We start from the raw sequence: 19,559 nt of genomic DNA, 5'->3' as shown, positions 1-19,559 counted from the left end.
GTGTCAGACGCGAAGGTAGCTTGATTTCTTTTGAGTCAAAGTGCTTCAGGTACAGATAAAGAAAATTTTAATTTCGGGGTCAAAGCAGAGCGTCCAGAACGACTTCGAATTTCTTAAGAAAGACTATTTTACCACAAAAAGTGTAAAAATATTCTCTACTGCTTTGGTTCAATAGGTGCGATTCACAGGTCTCCGTGTTAAGCGAATTACTTCACGATGCATCGCACTTGGACGAGCATAAAAGGGATCACTCTAACGCAACAGCAAACACTGTAAAACACATCAAGCAAAATGTCATCGACACTTACCTGCCACTTTCTTCGTACGATGAATTTCTTCAGCTTCTCTGTCGGCAATGCTATTCTACTCATCGCTTCAGCGTGCTGTGCCATCCAGCAGTGCTCCAAACATTGCCTCGCCGACATTCGCAATCTTTCGAAACAGCAAACATAACAATTACTCGAAATATACGATAATGAACAATGCTCTTTAAAATACGGGGTAGAGGACTATTGAACGACTAAAATCGACGGTTTCTTTGGCTTGGATTGGTTGCAATTAGATATGAAATAATCACCGGTACTTTTCATAGTTTTTACGCACGCTTTTACTAGTTTAAAAAAATTCAGAATGTTGAAAATTATTGATGTAATTTAACGCTATAGCTCGTCCTGCGTAGCGCGCAGCTGTAGTTTCGCGTACATACAAGGAGAGTATTTTAGGTGTCCGCCTCCGATCATTTTGATTTTTGGATATGCTATAGAGGACCGAAAAATAAGAAATACGTGTTTTTTTATTTTTTCCTGTTTTCATATTTGGGGGGTGAAAACTGCGTTGAAAGTTAGGGTTGAACAATCATTTTTGTGGATTTTTGAAAATCTGGTGAGTCAGTCATATTTCGTATTCAAAGACACAAAATTCGTCCATTGACACTATTCCTCTATCTCTAATAGTTCTCGAGATATTCCACAAAAATGATTTTTCAACCCTAACTTTCAACGCAGTTTTCACCCCCCCAAATATGAAAACGGGGAAAAATAAAAAACACGTATTTCTTATTTTTCGGTCCTCTATAACATATCCAAAAATCAAAATGATCGGAGGCGGACACCTAAAATACTCTCCTTGTTAGTCCCAGTTGAACCTTTTGGGAATTAGGCCATGGAACTCAAGACACATTAATAGTTTTGAATTTGGATTTTATTCGAGACACTTGGAGGGAACGTCTTTGTAGAGCGAAACGATTCGGCAGAATGAATTCTTGAGGAGAGATCCCTCAAGCACATGGACTCTATCGGTTGGTCAAGCTATCGCTATAAACATCCTGATATAAATATTATAGCTCTGTCCTCTCATGCATTCCAAGGCAGTAATATAAAAGATAATTTTTGCATAAATAACCAACAGAACCAATTATGTAATTGCAAATTGCTTTGGGCTGAATAATTTCTATACTAAAAAAATACAGTGTGAAATTTTACTGGCGAATTTAAACAGAAATTGTGAAAGTTACACGCGAATCAATTTTCCCCCATGTTTTTGCGGAAAAAGTCGTCTCTAATCAATTATGAAATGTTCCGCGAACATCCAATGTTGGCGCGGAAGTTCTACGTTGTAGAGTGTAACATACACCGTTAATAGAGGACGTAGAGTCGAGATGTGCAAATATAGTTGTATTTCGCTTATTCCTGTTGTATAGCCAAAATCAACTAGGTTCTAGATTTAGGGACAATTTTTAGGACAATTGAGCAAACAGGCAACTCCTGGAATACGCACTCCTTTCGTTTAACAAGTAGACCGGTAATGAAGTCCTTAGCGTCGTTCGATATCGCGTCGAATGCCTCATCCTCCAAGTCGTAATCAGCTCGGGTGATATTGGCGAACGTTTCGGCGTCGTTGTCACCCATGAACGGCGACAAACCGGTCAAGCTGAACGTTCGTAATCGCTATAGTTGAAGAAAATTATCCAAGAACTTGACAATTAAATTAGATTGAAGCGCTTACAGAACGTAGCATATTACACCGACGCTCCACATGTCTGACTCGGTGCCGATGGGTTCGTAGCTTATGATTTCCGGCGGAATGAATTCCGGGGTACCTAACAGGACTCTGATCGGTGTGTCTGGTTTGAGGGTTTGAGCGAGGCCGAAGTCGATGAGCTTGATCTGATGGGACGTTCGTGTCCTGCACATTATATTCTCTGGCTGTGGAGCAACAAGGCGTCAATGAATAAGAAGCAACAGCAAAGTGGATCTGAGTTTAACACATCATGATTCACAAGTAACGCTATAGAGGGAGCGTCGGAGTGTTGGTGGTGGAGGTGCGACTTCGACAGGGACGCAGGGACGTCCGGGAGTGCACGGACCACACCAAGGATTGGTGGATGTGCGGCTCTGGGTGGCAGTCAGGGATTCATGCAGTCGAGTTGCTGGCGAGCGGCGTCCCCAGGAGCGCGGACACCACCGAAGCAACGTGGAGGCGCCAGGAGTGCGCGGAGTTGCTGAGCTGCGACGAAGGGAGTTCGAGGGTGAACATCGTCGCAGAAAGGCCAAACCCCCGAGAGAGAGCCCCGAAGAGTGGAGTCGTTTAGTCGAGATGAGCCGTTCGTCGACCGGAGATCAAGGAAGTCTCTTGCTCGAGGACTGGTTGAAGATCTTTACGAAGAGTCGGAAGATTAGTGTTTAAGCTAATCAGTGGACTGGGTTCCGGAGGCTACCTTCGTAGCCCAGCCCCCTTTTCCTTGTATTGTTTCAGAGAGCACGAAACCCCACGACGAGGGACAAGGTGTCGGGGGACTGCCACCGCGGCCTGGATACGCGCTCCCGAATTCCCCGAATGTGCCACAATAGCGTGGTGGTCCGCAGCGGAGCGCGGACATACGTGAAACCGCTCCGCTAGCCCCCCCAGAAGTGAGTCCCACGAGGTCCCGGCCCCGGCATGGAGGATACCATGGGATCGCTGGGTTGCAACAATGCGGGGTGGACAGCAAACGGGAAATGGCACCCCCAATCACCAGTCGGAGAAGCGGTGCTTGGATCGGCTGAAGGGGATGTCGCGGAGACGGGAGCGTTAACTGGACGCACAGGACGGTCCCCTGGAGCAGCACCAGGAGCCACGAAGAGGAATGGGGCCATCTTGAAGCCCTGGGTTGAGAGAGGGAGAAGAGAACCGGAAGAAAGAAGAAAATGCAGTTGAGCTGGGGACGCTGGGCAGATTGATCGGGGAACGGACCGATAGCATGTTCATTGTTTAGGTGTGATCCTCTGCTTTCGGTTCCGTCTCGCCTGTCTGTCTTCCCGGTTCCTTTGGCTCCAACGGATTCTCGCAAGTGGGAGCGGATGATAATGTTTCCCTGTTTCTTTTGCAAGGAGTTCCGGAGGACGCTCAAGGAGGCCGGAACATCTCGCCGCTGGAGAAAAGGCAGCGTCGTTGGGGTTCCGGAGACGGCGCGTAGGAGGAACGCGCCAGGAAGAGCTGCGGGTTTCGTCGAGGGACCAGGAACCGCAGGTTTCCAGCGACGACGTGGGGCAAGAAGCTGGAACGCTTGACCGAGGAGGACTTCGCGACTAGAAGATTTCGTCAGCCGTCCCGATGTACCCACGCCTTGCTCAGGGTTTTTCCGTGGTTTTCCCCTGAGCGAGAAGGCAAATGCCGAGGTGGATGTCTGAAGAAGCCACGGGGCTGCACGACCACTTCTTCGGACAGGGGTACGAAGATTCTGAAGAGGACCTACTGCGGCCGGGACACCCGCTCTTTTGGAGGGTGGAGCAGTGTTGCGAGCACCGGGTATAGGTCCGTGCAGAGTCTGCTGGTGCTCGCAGCTGAAGATAGAAGAAGGTCCCCCTTCAAGAGGACGATCGAGAGGCCGACGAGAAGAGGTCTTGGGTCTCACAACTATCTATGCCCAAGGCTTACATTGTCCGGCAATTCTAAAACTGTCGTTTTGAGAAAAACGCGTTTAATTTTTTCTGGCAAAGCTGCGTCACCTGTTGCTCCGCAACAAAATATTCTCGTTCTGCGGCTTTGGGAGCATACTTTCGCGTTGGTCAACTATTGATTTACGCAAAGGAAAAAAACGATTCCGTCAACCCACTAGACGAGGCACCCCCACAAATTCCGTTGAGACGCTCAATGCTTTGAAAGGATCCATGAAGCTTCTCTTACTTTCAAGTCCAGATGGACAACGTTGTTCTTGTGCATGTATTCAACACCCTCGCAAATCTGCCTCATGAAGAGTATACTATCCCTCTCGGTCAGGGTGAAGTCATCGGCGACGACCCTTTCGAACAGCTCACCGCCTGAAATGCTGAAGGAGGGAGCGTGTGCGGTCAGTCCGTAAGCCTACAAAAGTCTCGCGGGGATGCTTACTATTCGGTAACCATAACGATCTCTCGAGGGCTCTCGAAGGCGGCCGCCAGAAGAAGTAGCTTCGGGTGCCGCAGCATGTTCATGATTTGAATCTCCTCCCGCACTTGCTCCCGGTCCTTGGCCTTGATAGTCCTGACAAACTTGGCGGCGAAGCTGGTCTCGGAGGACTTCTCGACGACCCTCCTCACGGTGCCGTAGCGACCTTTACCGAGCTCCTCCACCACGGCGTACCTGTCGCCGAACAATTGCCCGTCCTCCATCTCAACCACTCTGGCCTCGAAGGGTGGCTCGAATTCTGTCGAATTATCGTCCCCTTACCATCAATCTTCCCTTCTAACTCCTTTCTCGCTAATTACCTTCCTCGTCGCCGTACAGCAACGTCTCCCCTTCCACGGGGATCCTGACGAACTCGGATTCGCTTCCCGGTTCGCTGACACCGTGGATGTTCTCCGCTCGAACGCGAAATCGATATCTCTCGCCGGGTACCACGGTGCTGGTTCCAGGAGCGGGTACCGTGTGACTCAGCGAGTGACAGGATTCTGCGATAGTTGCCCAGGCATTTCCACCTGCCTGATTCATCTCCACGGTGTAGCCAGTTACCGTGCAGCCGCCGTCGTAAGGCGAGGATCGCCAATTGATGGTGCTCGTACCCGGGGAATAACAGCACACGCTGGGAACACCCGCCGGTGGATCAGGCGGACCTGCGGCAAAAGATCAATCGAATTCTTCGTTATTCGATAAAACTCAATAACCGACCGAGCCTTGCGTTCAGATTTCTATGGTAATCGTTCTTGGCGGGAGCTTCACGTGCCTGCGACTGTATTTCGATGTTCCGAGCACTGTGGGCGAAATTTTTCATTCAGGTATTCGCGATCTGAGAATGTAATCACGATGGTCTACCGAGGGTCCCGCTTCTAGCAAGAGCAACGACCGAGTTCGTTATAAGAAACTGTCGCCGGTTGTTGCGTCAATTTCCGATGGCTGTCAGTTTTTCTAAGCGCCAGCAAAGAAGGCCTCAAGGGCGTTCCGTTCGACGGAGAATTTGAAATTATAAACAAGCACGTTTTAAACCACTGTTTCCTTCGAACCTGCTCCCACAGCAGCCAGCTAAACTAGCGGAAACGCACTTTTAGGATTATATAAACTGTTTCTGTTTCCCACTATAAATTAGACAGCACAGCGCTCGGAAATTATCGAAGTATTTCACGGTAGCAAGCAAGATGTTTTGTCGGTAAGAACTATCCTCGTTCAAGCGCCAATTCTACGCCACGTACGATTGCACGTCTTTGCACCGGTAGTTTCATACAACTTTTTTGCAAACTGCCTTGCGCAAACGAAAGTCTCAGCAACGCGCGAAGCCATTACCCATCTTCGGGCCGATTTCAATTCCTTTTTCTGTAACCACTGTCGGAGCGCGGCGAGAACCTGAGAACGAATCAGGCGAATGCGGGAAGTGAAATCTGGAGCGTTTCGGTAACGCGGTACGTAATTCTGATAGAGATTATCGACATACGCGGAGCGCGTAGCTATTCGGTACTGCTCCGTTCTATTGCGATCTCGAGGAAAGAGGAAGAACAGCCGAAGCTGTTGGTAGGGGGTGGGGGGGAGGAAGAAGACACGATGGAAGGAGGAATTATTGCGCGATACGTCACATGAGACTGTCGTCTGCCTTGTACATAAGAAGAGGAACTGGACCGTGCGGAACAATGGGTGTCCGCTTCTGAATTGCGTTTGCAGGCTCTAAGCAGTCTAAGCTCACTGGAATGGAATAAATTGTGCGTCTAATGGAATCGAAAGTTCCCGCGATCGGCGTCCCCTTTCGCTTACCAGGACGCAGCTAATTTCTCCCGCACAACAATATCTCCTCGCTCTACATCGTCGATACTTTTTCCTTCTCAGTTGTTCTGTTATGTGATTACGTACCTTTTGCACAGGGTGCCTTTTCATTTAAACACTTTGATTCGGATGGGTTTTATTGTTACGTGTCGATTTCCAATGAATTAGTAATTAATTTCAAATGGGGGCACTAAGTCCTGAAAATACTGTGCCCGATTACGGGAATCGGGGACTTCAGAGCAATTCCTCGATCGAAATTGATAAACGTTTAATTAAGTTGAAATTAAATTCATTAGGTCAAGCTGCTTATCGCACTGTCGCACTGATATCTCCGTAATATTCTAATTTAAAATCCGTATCACGCGTATCCTTCGTTTCAAAGAAAATGGATTCCCACTATGTTTAATAACACAGCCTATCTTTAGATTCGTACATTTTGCTCTAATAGGCACAGATGTTCCGTTTATACTGCGCTTATTCGCGAGCGTGCCCGCTATCGCGGCAAGAGTTTAAACGAGTGATGTAAGACCCCTTGTTTCGACGCTCTGTAAACATTAATCGCTCCAGTTCGCTGCCTCTGTATCTATGCAGATTGTTTGAACGACCAGCTCGATTCCACTTGAGGCATTTGCACAATGTTATATCCATGGAATAGGCCTGTGTCGTTCTTAACACGATTAATCGGTTAGGCGATTCCTCATGTAAAGCTCCTCGCAACGTACCTTCGACAGCAACGCTGAAAAATCTTCGATCCTTTCCAAATCTATTGGCCACAGACACCTCGTACTTCCCAGCGTTATCAGCGGTAACGTCGTCCGATATTAAACAGGACACACCGCCGCCGTAGGTGATGGCAGTCTTTTTATCTGCAGCCAGCTCTCGACCCTTCAATAAAGACGCGTTCCTTCGGTTATTCCACTTGAGTACTATGCAAATATGTAACTCGTGATAAAATGTCTCATTCAATATACTCTGCAGGTACTCTCGATTCATCAAACACTTCCTTCTGAAATGTGCGAATACTCCAGATTACGCTGGTAACGAAAATATCAAATGATAATAATAATATTAATAATGAAGGAGCAATGGATGAGATTCGGTAATTTACTGCTTTAAGGAGTTAGATACATACGTTCAGGTACGGCGAAAATGAGTGATATTAGGAGTTTTTTTTTGGAGGAGTTTTATTAAAAAAATTAAACAAAATACTTATTACGCATGAAACGGACTAAATTTTTTAATTTAGAAAAAAATGAACAATTTGTGGCACTTTAAAGTTAACTGATGTTTTGTTTTCATGCAAAATTTTGCTGTGTAATTGTGCATACAAAATTAATTAAACAAAAGATAAAAAATGGCTCGTCAGCCCATAATGGTAATATTACTCTACAAGAATATTATTTTATTTTTCAGATCCATCGATGTTTAAAGGAGATATCATGCTGACCATTTTTTCTGCAATGGTCTAAAGAATCTAAAAAAATATTTTTTCGTGTACTTTATAAGACTAATAAATCATGTGTTCTAAGTATTTTGTTTTATTTTTTAAATAAAAACCCCTAAAAAAATCCTAAATTCATTAATTTTCGCCGCAGCTAAACGTACCTATGTGACGCCTTAAGTCTAGCCCTGAGACTAATGACAAAACACAATAATAATAGAGAGAGGATATAAATAAAAAAATTTCAAAATAAAATTAAATAAAATACAAAATATAAAATCAAACAAAAGCAAACGCATTGCAGCAGGCATGCTCATACTTTACCATGAGTTAATGGCGCTAATCAATATAATTATACAAAATATTTTAATGACTAAAGAAAAGATGAATAAAAAATTGACATGGATACAGGATGAAAATGTTCTTGTATAGAAAATATTCAAACAAGTGGCACCATTCAAATCTGTCGCCGAAACGAATACAATATACTTTTAAGATGGAAAATAGTACAGTACTTAAAAATTTCTACGAAGATAGTATGCGATTCAATGAGTTTGCAATGGTCATTAAAGTTATTACTCAGACTATCATTCTTCAATTTCCTTTTATCAGAGTCAAGGATAGCTCTCGTTCCTTTTTACACATAGGGTATTTATAAACATGCGGGACAATATTTCAGTAAAATACCGGCCCGAAACGTCTATTAAAGGGCAACCGGCAGACTCGCGCGTTCGTCATTTGGCCTAATCTATACTATTATATAAAGAGAAAGTCGATTTTTATGTTCGCGCAAAACTGAAGAACTATTGAATCGATCTTCCTCAAATTTTAGCAAATTATTCCAGGATACTCTAGGACGGACATAGGCAATGTAGCATGTCTCAAAAACGCGTTATTAACATGGAACGAAGAAGCGCCTAGTATGTATTCCGCTGGAGGGAAAATAAATCTCCCAAATTTGGAGAGAATGTTATTTTTTCCGCAATATTATGAAGCAATTAAGTTTCTTTCTTCAAAATACTTAGTCTTCTTAAAAGATATTAATTCTAATAAATATGAATCAATCACGCTAATATCTCGGGCGAAGCAGAGACGAGGGACGCTAGTATACTATATTTTCATTCCTATCCTTTCCTACGCACCTGTAAAAAAAAGCAAAGACGAAATGATAATCGATCCACAGAAACGCAGCTGGGCTTCGTTAAATGCCACTTTCATAGCCGTATCGGATCAGTGTTTCACGAAATATAAAGATGCTTATAACTGTAAACCTAAGCCTTATCGGACATTTTCGTATACCAATTTGTCTTATTACCTTGACGAGTATAATCCAGCCTAAAAAATTGCCCGACATATTTATAAACAGCCTGTATATATGTTCCAATGAAGAAGTGGAAAAACACTTCAAGGTAAATAAGTATACCATTCGACACTGACATTTTGATCGAAGAAGGGTGAAGTACCCACAGTGACTCGCATTAATATTCGGACACTTTTTAAAATCGCATAACTTTTTTAGAATTGGTCCAAACAACTTGAGTTTTTTTTAGAAGCTAGAAGGATTAGTTTGCTAACTGACGCGTTTCGTCGTTTTGAAAAAAAATGTATTTGGTTGGAATAGCGAAAAGAATAGTAAAGGTCGATTTTTAAACTTTTTTTGTGAGCTTGTAATGAAAATTAAAAAAAACCGTTTGTGAAAATCGCAGATTTCGGGAATTTTCGCGATTCTCGACCTTATTCTGCAATCTTTAATCGATTTTGATGAAATTTTACGCACGTATACAATTTACTGCAATCTACAAACCGTTTTTTTTTTGAATTTTCATTACAAGCTCACAAAAAAGTTTAAAAATCGACCTTTACTATTCTTTTCGCTATTCCAACCAAATACATTTTTTTTCAAAACGACGAAACGCGTCAGTTAGCAAACTAATCCTTCTAGCTTCTCAAAAAAACTCAAGTCGTTTGGACCAATTCTAAAAAAGTGATGCGATTTTAAAAAGTGTCCGAATATTAATGCGAGTCACTATATATTTAAAAGATACTTACAGCCCGATGCCACTTGACGTGTGGCTCCGGATGACCTCGATACGTGACTCTGAGGACTACCCTATTTCCCCTGAACACCGTGACGTCCGCTGGTACCTTTAAGATAGCGGCTGTTACGAATTCCTTCGCCGCGGTAACTTTCTCCTCTTTCACCTGAATCCCATTATTTATTTCCGAAATCGAAGGCCCGTTTGCCTCTTTCGTAACCGTAGCGGATTCCGTGCACATTATCGGCGTGTCATCGTGCTTGTTACAGTTATCCTGGCGCTGTATCGAATCGTTCTCAGTCTTACAAAATTCGGAATTCGTCGATGCCAAACTCTTCGCGCATCCCTCCCCATCTTCAATCGATTTCAAGCTCGTTTCACTCGACACGTTCGGGGGTAACATTCTTTCCGCAGCATCGTTCGTCTCCTCCTCGTCCGAGGACGATGAGATCCCACCTTTTGATCTCTCGTCGAACCGAACGACTTTGTCCTCTATTTTCTTCACGCACACCCCTTTGCTCCTGCTCGCTTTGTCCTCGCGAATATCCCTCGTGTCTAGCAGCGGGCTCTGCGGGACGTTCTTCCGCGTCGGTAGCGGGGACGGTTGCTTGCGATTTGGCGTGGATTTCAGGGTCAACGAGGAGGATCTGGCACGCATGGGTGGCTCGTATCGTTGATTTCGAGGCGATTGCGAGGGGATGATGTCCCTTCTCGTCTTCCTCAGGGAACTGCTACGAGTGCAGGTGATAACCCTTTCGCTTCGAATTTCCATGTCCACGTTGTTGTACTTCGAAGCGGGGCCATCCAAGTGGTGGAGGGACCGATTCAGTCGCAATTTCGCTGTGCAACTGATCGACGGGCCCTTTCCAACTACCGACGCGGTGCACCGAATTTCCCCAGCGTCTCGCGGTGACACGTTGTGTATCCTTAGAACACTCACGTTGTCGTCCTTTTCGACCTGGCGGATGGTATGGTAACGTAAGCATATATCGCACGATCTTTCCATAATTCGACTGGATTAACCCACGGTTGTCACACTGGGTCAAAATCGAAATTTCACTTTGTGGTAAAATATCTTTGAGGCGTCATTGAAAGTGGTACTATTGGCGCACTGCTGTAACTAAGCCATATAGTTTCACGAATGCTCTACAGTTATAAACGCTCCTCGAGTGAGGGGATTTCTTTCATTCCATTTTTAATTTTTTTTAAATAAGTCACGATTTTTTAAGCAAAAGTTTTTCTGTAACACTTTCCCTTTTAATTTTTTTTTTTTGGAAACCGCGATACTGCAATTGTTAATTTTCGACAGTGATACTCTACAATGTTCAAACTCTACCTCAGATTTTTTGCGATTTAATTTAACCGATGGAATTTAACACACAACTACGTTTGAGAAAAGAGATGTGACAAGCGAGGGTTAAGGAATCTGCATTTCGGTGGACCTTATTTTTCGGCCGTAGAATTTTTTGCACGTCGCCCCATAATCTTTCTCCATTTTAGGAGAAAATAATTGGTGCAAAATTTCAGATCGCTTGAACGTCGGGAAGGCGCGGCGTGAAAAAACATCTTGCAATAAGACTTTCACCAAAAGTAGCTAAGGCCCACCCTAATTTGAATGCAATCGTTGAGCATACCTTGCACCTTGAATTCTCTCGAACATCCTTCCCATTGATCGTCCACATAATTTCCATGGGTTTTCCGCATTGTACTCGCGCGCAGAAATACGCAGCTTCGCCCCTCGACGTCACCACTGACAGCGGGGTTTTGGTGAACTGCGGCGCCAGTTTTGGGACACCTTTGTAATCTGTTCAATTTCGGACGAAACGTGTTCATTTGCCATGGTGAGCTGCTATTTTATTACTTTTTACGGAAGTCAAGGACAGTGGCGCACCCCTGGGGGGCAAAGGGACCCTGGCACCCCCCAAGAAGGGGCTTTGTATATTTAGAAGAAAAAGAAAACTGGAATTTATTCTTTAAATACATTTTTATAATCGCCTAATGAATTCTATTGAATTTGCATTGAAAATGTTTTTATCCGTTCAACTCGGTTCCTCCCCAAATTAAATCCCGAGTGCGTCACTGGTCAAGGAACTATTTAAGCATTTCCATTGCCCTAATTAAGCACCGAAGGGTCTCTTCTGTGCGAAAGTGTACCTTGAACAGCAAAGAGGCCGCTGCAAGTGGCTTCTCCGAAATTGTTGCGTACGAGACAAGTGTACTCCCCAGCATCCTGCGGAGAAACGTGGGACAATCTAAGGGCTGTTCCACCGTCGCCGTATATGACGTATTTACAGTGATCGTTGTCGGGCACGTCGCGGCCGTCCTTTAACCAAACGATCGCGAAGGGTGGAGTACCTGGACAGTATAATTTAATTAAAACACAATTTCAAAATTGGCTTCAATTAGCTTTCGCTAAATTGTAACTATCATTTTTATTTTCAGTGTACCAGTGAGTCGCGTTTGAAGCTCGTAGCAGTGTCCTTCCATGACGATCGACTCTTCTGGAAGTGGCTGCAGGAACCTCGGTGGATCCTTGTCGGCCGTAGATGGATCGTGAGGGTCAAGAACGGTCACCTGTAATAAAGTAATAATTAGATAAGAAGAAAGGGAAGGCAGCGTTCCGTTGTATAATCAGAAGGCATCGTTGGCACGTAAGTTGATTTTTTTATTCAACGAATAAAATTAATTTTTGTATTCGCCGAGCGTTTCAAGTTCAGCGCGGAATAAGGTTTCCAATTTCAACATTAACTATAACTTTAACTTTCACATTAGTGTAATATTTTTTTTTAACTTTTACTCGTTGTTTGAAAATTTTATTTAAATAAAAATTATGCACGTGACTAGGATGTTTACCTGACAGGTATTCTTCGTGGAACCAAGGACGTTCGTTGCCACGCAGGTGTATTCACCCGCGTCGCTCGCTTTCACTTTTGAAATTTCGATTATCGCACTTCTGTCATCGAAGTACCTTTTTATTCGGCTCGATCGTTCCAATGGTCGTCCATCCCTGAAAAATTATACATCTTTGAATTCCGCTCGTGGGCAAAGGAGACAAGCTATCTGGACGGTGTCGAAATGTTTAATAAATTCTGGCTTTTGTTTCACCTGAACCATGTTGGCGTCGGGCTGGGCGAGCCTCGGATGCTGCAACCGAGCTGCAGTCGTCCATTTACTCTAGTAGTAGTGTCCAGAAGGCTACGGCCGAAAGATGGATACGTTCTAGGCGACGCGCTTCTGGTTCTGATTGCTCGAGCAACCGGGCCAAGCAGTTGACGATCTGTTCGGACAGAATCATGCCAGGAATGGTAAATTTCTCCCTTCAGCAGAGATCGCTACCAATGTCAGCATCATTATTACAAATGCCGCGAGTAAAACACTTTATGATTCACTGTACTTCTAACTTCTAACTGATATACCCAGAAGCAGTGACTAGGGTTTATACAAAAACCGACTTTCGAAAAAACCTGTTTTCGAATTCCATTATCCCCCAAAAAACGATTAAACCGGTTATCGAATTTTCACAAAAAATATTTAATTAAAATGGTAAATAAATATTTGTACGTATTTTAAAAATGTTCAGTTTCCTTAATATTTATGGATCTACAAAAATATAAGACAATAAAATAGACTGCATACAAAACCAAATGAAAAATAAAACTAAAATAACTAAAATCCGCAGAAAATATAAATCTTTTACAGTGGTACCAAATTATAAATATTTATTCCATTTAGTATTTTTGCGTCAGAAAATATGAACCCATGAAGATTAGTTTTACAGTAAACTATTACCTACAATATTGTGTCCGAGGAGATTTCACGTAAAAATGTCAACGTTTTTAATTAAACAGTTAATTAATTTCTGCATATTATTTCTAGTATATAAAACCGTTTCTTTTTAAATTTAAAAACCTGTTTTCGAATTTTAAAAATTTATACATATAAATAAACCTGTTTTCAAACCCGGTTTTTAAAAACTGACAAACCCTAGCAGTGACGCACCCAAGAAGCCCTGGCACCTCCCAAAGAAGGAGCTTTGTGAACAAAAAAGCAAACTGTATTTTATTCTTTAAATAAATTTTTATAATCACCCAATGAATTTGATTGAATTTGCATTAAATAAATTTTTCTTAAAAATATTTTTTCCGTCCGACTTGGCTTCCCCCAAGAGTAAATCCTGAATGCGCCACTGCCTTGAAGCCACGTTCCATATTAAGCGCGTGGAAATGCAAATGGTGACAGATTAAATCAGTATTTATCAATCGTCTGCGTACTTATTACTTCCAAACGGGCACTGGCTTCGATACGGCCGTAATCGTTCTCCACGATCACCCTGTACAGCCCCGCATCTTCTTGAGTGACCTCGACGATTTCTAATATCTTCACGTCGTCCCTCTCCTTTATAGAGATCCTTGCGGTAGGCGTAACGACCAGGCCGTTTTTGTCCCATTTTACCCACGGTGTAGGATGACCGACCACGGCGCACTGGAATCGCACGGTTTCACCTTCCTCGACCACTCGGTTGTGTGGAACCGCGTAAAATTTCGGCGGGCTGATCTTCGGCCGCCTAGACATCGACCTGCTACGTGGCAGGAGCTGCGGGGACCTCAGTTCTCGTCCATCTGTCAGACATTCCTTCGCGTTACATTTACCATTGATTCTGGGTACAGAAAACGTTAATTAATTATCCGTGTGCTAATCTTGGAGATTCAGTAAAAAATTGTCGCCGACACTTTGACTGGCGTCGGTGTTGACTTCTGTGGCGAAAACGTCGAAAACATTGTCCGACAGTCCCCGAATGTTTATTTTGAAAACAAACCGAGCTTAGGTAGTTCGTTTTCTACAATTTGTACAAGACTTTTCCGTCAACAGCGACTACTTGGAGCTGTGACCGAGTTAAGGGGTTATACCTAGTCAGGCGGCCGAAAAGGGGCGAATATTTGTGATTTTTTTTTGAAGAAGCGAAAGCGTATATTTTTACAGAACTTTTTGCGCTTAAAAGAGCAACATTTAAAGAATATTTGGTAATTTTTTCGTAGAAAAATATTTAAGTTTATAATAAAGTAAAAAGCCACATCCAAGAAGCATTTTTAAAAATTTCGCGTGATTTTTGCAGGAAAAAATCAGGATTTCAAATTTAAATAGCCGCCATTTAGTTTTAACTTAATATTTCGCAAAATTCTCTCCGTCAACCTGAGGATACATTAATATACTAACGAAATCTTTTTTGTTTTTTGATTTTAGATAATCTGGTTCCGAATGGCAATGCTCACCGCAAAACCAAATTTTTAAAAATGCTTCTTGGATGTCGCTTGTTACTTTATTATAAACTTAAATACTTTTCTACGAAAAAATTACCAAATGTTCTTTAAATGTTGCCCTTTTAAGCGCAAAAAGTTCTGTAAAATTTAGTAACGAACGAAATCCCTCAAGAATTTTTTAAATCGGTCGATTCATTTTTTTGTTAGGATTCCCGCCGTTTTAAGGAAACGTGTTTCGAGGAAATAACACGTTGAAACTTTGACTGCTGTAGATAAAATCGAGTCACGTTTATACTTGCAGACTACATCGCTGCTAATTTTGACGCCAAATGAGATGATGCCCTATCAAAGTATAAATTAAACGAAAAATCTGCTACTCAAAGTGTTAGACGAGAATAGCTGTCTCGTTTCCTTATGCTATACAAAGCGTTGTGTAGAAGAAGCAACTTTTTCTATCTCGTCTTTTGGATAATTGATTCTTTATCTGATTTCGACGAGGTGCTTACGCGAAACCGCGGGGGATAAGCTTCTGATGGGCGTAGACCGTGGCGTCGACCTCGGCGTCGAACCTGCTGAGAGTAGACCCGCAGGCCTCGTCAATCTTTGGCTCAAAACGTTTTCTTTCCCTTCGGGCACTGAAAGCAAGCAATCAATACGTGACGTTCCTTGGCGCAGGCAGCAATTACGTTCCTTATCACGCGAGTCTTAATAAAAATAAGCGGTGGGAGTAGCCGGAAGAGTGTTCCCACCGTAGACACGGTGCATAGTAATTGAAAAACATTCGAGAGCAAAATCGCCGATATCTGCACCGTCGCTGCTTTGTATAATCCGCTGCAGCTTATCACGCGGCCGTAATTTATATACAAAATTACCATCGACGACGAGGCAAGCCGACGTGAATGCTTTCCCGAGGTCGTTGTAAGCCACGCAGGTATACTCGCCCTCGTCCTCTGGATAAACGTGCTGGATGCTCAAGCGCGCCGTTTCCCCGTCGAACTCCGCGGAAAAGTCGCCGCCCATCTGTAGAATCTTAGACAGTAAAGCGAACGTATTTGAATATTTATGAAGCACCGACGAGGGTGTTGTGGCTCGTCGAGAAGCTTTCCCTACTTTTCCTCCACGTTCCCAGCGCACCAGGGGCTCCTCTGGTGTGGCGTGAACCTTGCACTCGAGAGTGACAGCGTCGCCGTCGCAACACCTCAGGTCCCGCAGCTCCCTCGTAATCACTGGCAAAGTCAGCACCTTCCTGTCAATCGAAGTTAATACTTGGTCAATCCGCGAGGTCCGCGCGATCGAAGCCAGGCCGTTGCCTCGCAAATTGCAACGTTGACAGGCAACGAAATTTATCGGTGTAAGGATCTGGGCACCACTTACCCGTGCGTCACCCCCGATTTCTTCATCCTCTCCTCTTTGCCTTGGCCTGAAAACATAACCGTTCCTTCGTCTAATCGAACTGTTAAACGCTCGCCAGTTTCGCTTGAGCAGAATTGCATTACCTTTCGCGTAGATCTGCAAAGAAATCACGGCTTTCGCCTCCCCATGGCAGTTGCGCGCTATCACGGAGTACGTTCCCGTAAAATCGAGCTTCGCGTAAGGTATTTCCAGTCGATACTGAGGCCCCTCGCCGACCAGCCGGAAGTGGGCTGCGTCTCGGTAGTAGTCAGGCTGTGGACCCAACAGATTCAGGTAAAACGAGTAAATTGTTATATAAATCCATTGTCAAACAGTTGAATGTCTTTACTATCGAGGAGAGTGAGACTCTCCCAGTCATTTTTGCTATCCACTTTTGCGTCAATTTTCTTGTGTAACCAAACAAAAGAATCCAAAGGATTATATAACTTATCAGCATTGTGGTTCATCAAACTACTCTGGTGCGTAAAGACGTGGTCCAAATTTTAGACGAATCGACTCGCTAGTTTATTAAAAAAGATCCTAAATTTTGCTATGGTTTTACCCCCAAAAATAGGATCTCCCTCTTAACGGGGGAGCCTGGTGTAGCGGGCGAAGAAACCGATTTTTTTCTTGCAAAAATCAATAGTTGAATATCGCGATAATATGTTCCCAAAGCCGTAAAACGAAATTCGAAAAATTAAAGCGGATATAGCCGGTTTTGCTACGGAGCAGCAGGTTACCAGAAAACTTGAAATATGTTTTTCTCGAAACGACAGTTTTACAATTTGCGGGCAATGTAACTCCGAAAATATTCAACCAATCGACATGACCTTGTGCACGGATATTTGTGAACATTTTCTTCGCAGAGCTTAGCTATTGGTATAATGATATTGTTTAAATAAATAACGTTTTTTACACATTTAAGGCAAAATTTCGTTGGAAAAAGTGAACTTTTTTTCGAGAGGCCGCCATTTGTTCAATTTTGCATCGTTTAAGTTATGAATTTATACGATTTGTGCGTGCACTCATAAACTAAACAAAAATTGTTCGATTTTTGGTTTCAGATGAATACAGTAGACGCTACGTTGCCCACAGTGGAACAATTGCGTCGCCAACGAACTGGGCATAAGCCCGTATAACTCCGTTATTTGCCGCTCTTTTTTAATACAATTTTTTTTTTATCTACCTTAATCTGATAATACAATATTCTGAAAGTTTCAGAAAGATCGATTAAATACTTTCTTTACAAAAAATTCCCGAAGAATGCCTCGATTTTCAGCTAGTTACACTAGTCTCCGCCCTTAAAGGGAGGTTCCGGTCATGCATGTTTTTTCTATTTATTTTTTTTGTATAGTGTCTTAAGACAGCGTACTAAAGGTAGGTAATAAAATTTTTCTTTGAAAACTGTAAATTATTTCTGGAAAAAAATCCTTAAAAATGGTGTACTTTTCCGACCGTCACAGTGGTGTTCCCCCTTAAGATAGAAAAGGTGTAGCATAAATTGAATGACATGGGATAATCTGTGTTGCATCATACAGGGTTATTTCAGAGGCACAGATCTGCAAAATGATGTGCAGACTGATAACTCATTCACAGATCGGTAAACGTGAAGCGACCTGCGCCACAAGAGCACCAGGTGGATGAATCTAAATCGAAGGGCAACGAGTTTCAGAAAAGTGGATCACCAACGGAGCTTGCGACGGTTTCTCTGAATCTTGAGCAGCTCTTAAGTGGCGCTCGCTAATGCAGAACCTTGGACGCAGCGCGTTGCTGTTATCAAAATTCGCAGCGGGATCGCGTCTGCGTTACGCAGGCTTTTTACCGCTGACAACAATAACATCGTAATCCGAGTGCGTGCCCGAGAGCCAACGGTGTGCCAGAAACCGTCGTGGAAGAAAAGAGAAACGCAGCGAAGTTTAAAGCTCGAATCGTTTACCCTGTTAACGGGAGGCGATCTCGAAGTACGCACGACCTCGACCCGAATACTGGTATTTCCGCGACTCTCGCGCCCACATCGAGGTCACCCTGCGTGATTCAACGATTGACGCCACTATTTTTACCAACCGGCACCTCGCAAAACGATTTAACCCTCTGATAACCCACAGTCACGTTTCCTCACTGCTGCGCTTATTGTTACAGAACTTTGGAGCAGGAATGACGCAGCGCTCTATTTAATTACGCGAACTACGAACTCCGTTATTTTTATAAGTACAGGGCAATCAGGTAACTTTTAGGGAACCGGCTAAGCCCTTTTCGGGGCTTTGAGTAAGTATGCGTGTGTTAGTGTTCGACCGTGCTTTTGTGTATGTTCGACTATAAATTCGTTCTGTTCAAAAGAGCAGAAAACATACGACAAAATAAAATAATTCCTGAAACAACACAAAAATACCCAAAAAATAATAATAAAACAGGGAGAAAAAGAAGAAAAGATGGTACAAATACTGTCTGTGTCTACGTCGTTAGCTTTCGGTAACGCTAAAAGAAAGTTCTCTGAATTTTGGTATATGTTCATTCGTTTAGCTCACAAGGGAAGATCCCGAACCCGAAAATTAAAGAACTTCTGTAAGTTCGTGAATATGTAGGGGATTTCCTCCTGATTACAACGCAATTTTTGTTTGCTGCTAAATTCACTCGAAGGGGGTGAAATTAACCCCTGAAAATTCGTAAATTTTCCGATTTTGTGTTATAACTCGCGAACTGTAACAGATAGGAAAAAAGTTTCAAGACAAAAGTTACTTGTTTTAATTAGATCTATAATTTGGTATAAAAATTATTTTTACAGTTCACGAGTTATAACACAAAATCGGAAAATAACCGGATTTTCAGGGGTCAATTACACCCCCTTATAGTGAATTTGGGCAGCAAACAAAAATTGCATTATAATCGGGAGGAAATTCCCTACATATTCACAAAGTTTCAGAATCTTTTGAATTTCTGGGTTCAGGATCTTCCCTTGTCAGTAAAACTGCCACGTAGGTTAAACATTTTTACAATCCGTCTACAGATTCGTAATCAGCAGTATAAAAAACCCCAGACACACCGTGTTTTTGAAATTAAAAAATGTTAAAAATTTGATTACTATTCCGGACCGGTAAAACGCCTTTTGGGGCTCTGTGCAATTCCACTAATTCTGCACAAAATATACGTTACTGTCAAGGACCCAGTTCCTGATCATTTAAGAGTAACTACCGTGGGTTTTTATTTATTTTTTATTTTTTGTTATTTCAG

General features: G+C 43.1%; 2 protein-coding genes across 7 annotated transcripts in view; one reads left to right on the top strand and one right to left on the bottom strand.

The window, feature by feature from the left end:
• LOC143377971 (uncharacterized) overlaps nt 1-19,559 on the bottom strand; it is an 82,527-nt gene that overhangs the window by 6,777 nt on the left and 56,191 nt on the right. For 5 of the 6 annotated variants that reach the window (XM_076829865.1, XM_076829847.1, XM_076829873.1 and 2 more), the window contains 19 exons: nt 16,436-16,604; nt 16,314-16,359; nt 16,050-16,185; nt 15,812-15,968; nt 15,446-15,574; nt 13,953-14,300; nt 12,787-12,958; nt 12,535-12,688; nt 12,129-12,255; nt 11,836-12,036; nt 11,316-11,485; nt 9,695-10,639; nt 6,927-7,089; nt 4,725-5,069; nt 4,369-4,663; nt 4,165-4,306; nt 2,005-2,204; nt 1,777-1,929; nt 309-432 (listed from right to left, as the gene is read on the bottom strand). In XM_076829865.1, coding sequence (XP_076685980.1) covers nt 309-432; nt 1,777-1,929; nt 2,005-2,204; nt 4,165-4,306; nt 4,369-4,663; nt 4,725-5,069; nt 6,927-7,089; nt 9,695-10,639; nt 11,316-11,485; nt 11,836-12,036; nt 12,129-12,255; nt 12,535-12,688; nt 12,787-12,958; nt 13,953-14,300; nt 15,446-15,574; nt 15,812-15,968; nt 16,050-16,185; nt 16,314-16,359; nt 16,436-16,604 — 4,176 coding nt within the window. Of the gene's footprint in view, nt 1-308; nt 433-1,776; nt 1,947-2,004; nt 2,205-4,164; nt 4,307-4,368; nt 4,664-4,724; nt 5,070-6,926; nt 7,090-9,694; nt 10,640-11,315; nt 11,486-11,835; nt 12,037-12,128; nt 12,256-12,534; nt 12,689-12,786; nt 12,959-13,952; nt 14,301-15,445; nt 15,575-15,811; nt 15,969-16,049; nt 16,186-16,313; nt 16,360-16,435; nt 16,605-19,559 lie in introns of those variants that run through there. The other variant, XM_076829882.1, reaches the window with a different exon arrangement.
• Vap33 (VAMP-associated protein 33kDa) overlaps nt 1-19,559 on the top strand; it is a 135,457-nt gene that overhangs the window by 75,443 nt on the left and 40,455 nt on the right. The window lies entirely within an intron of this gene.

This window comes from Andrena cerasifolii, chromosome 1 (genome assembly GCF_050908995.1).
Source record: "Andrena cerasifolii isolate SP2316 chromosome 1, iyAndCera1_principal, whole genome shotgun sequence".
Taxonomy (NCBI): Eukaryota; Metazoa; Arthropoda; class Insecta; order Hymenoptera; family Andrenidae; genus Andrena; species Andrena cerasifolii.
This window is presented reverse-complemented; position numbering and strand designations above follow the sequence as displayed.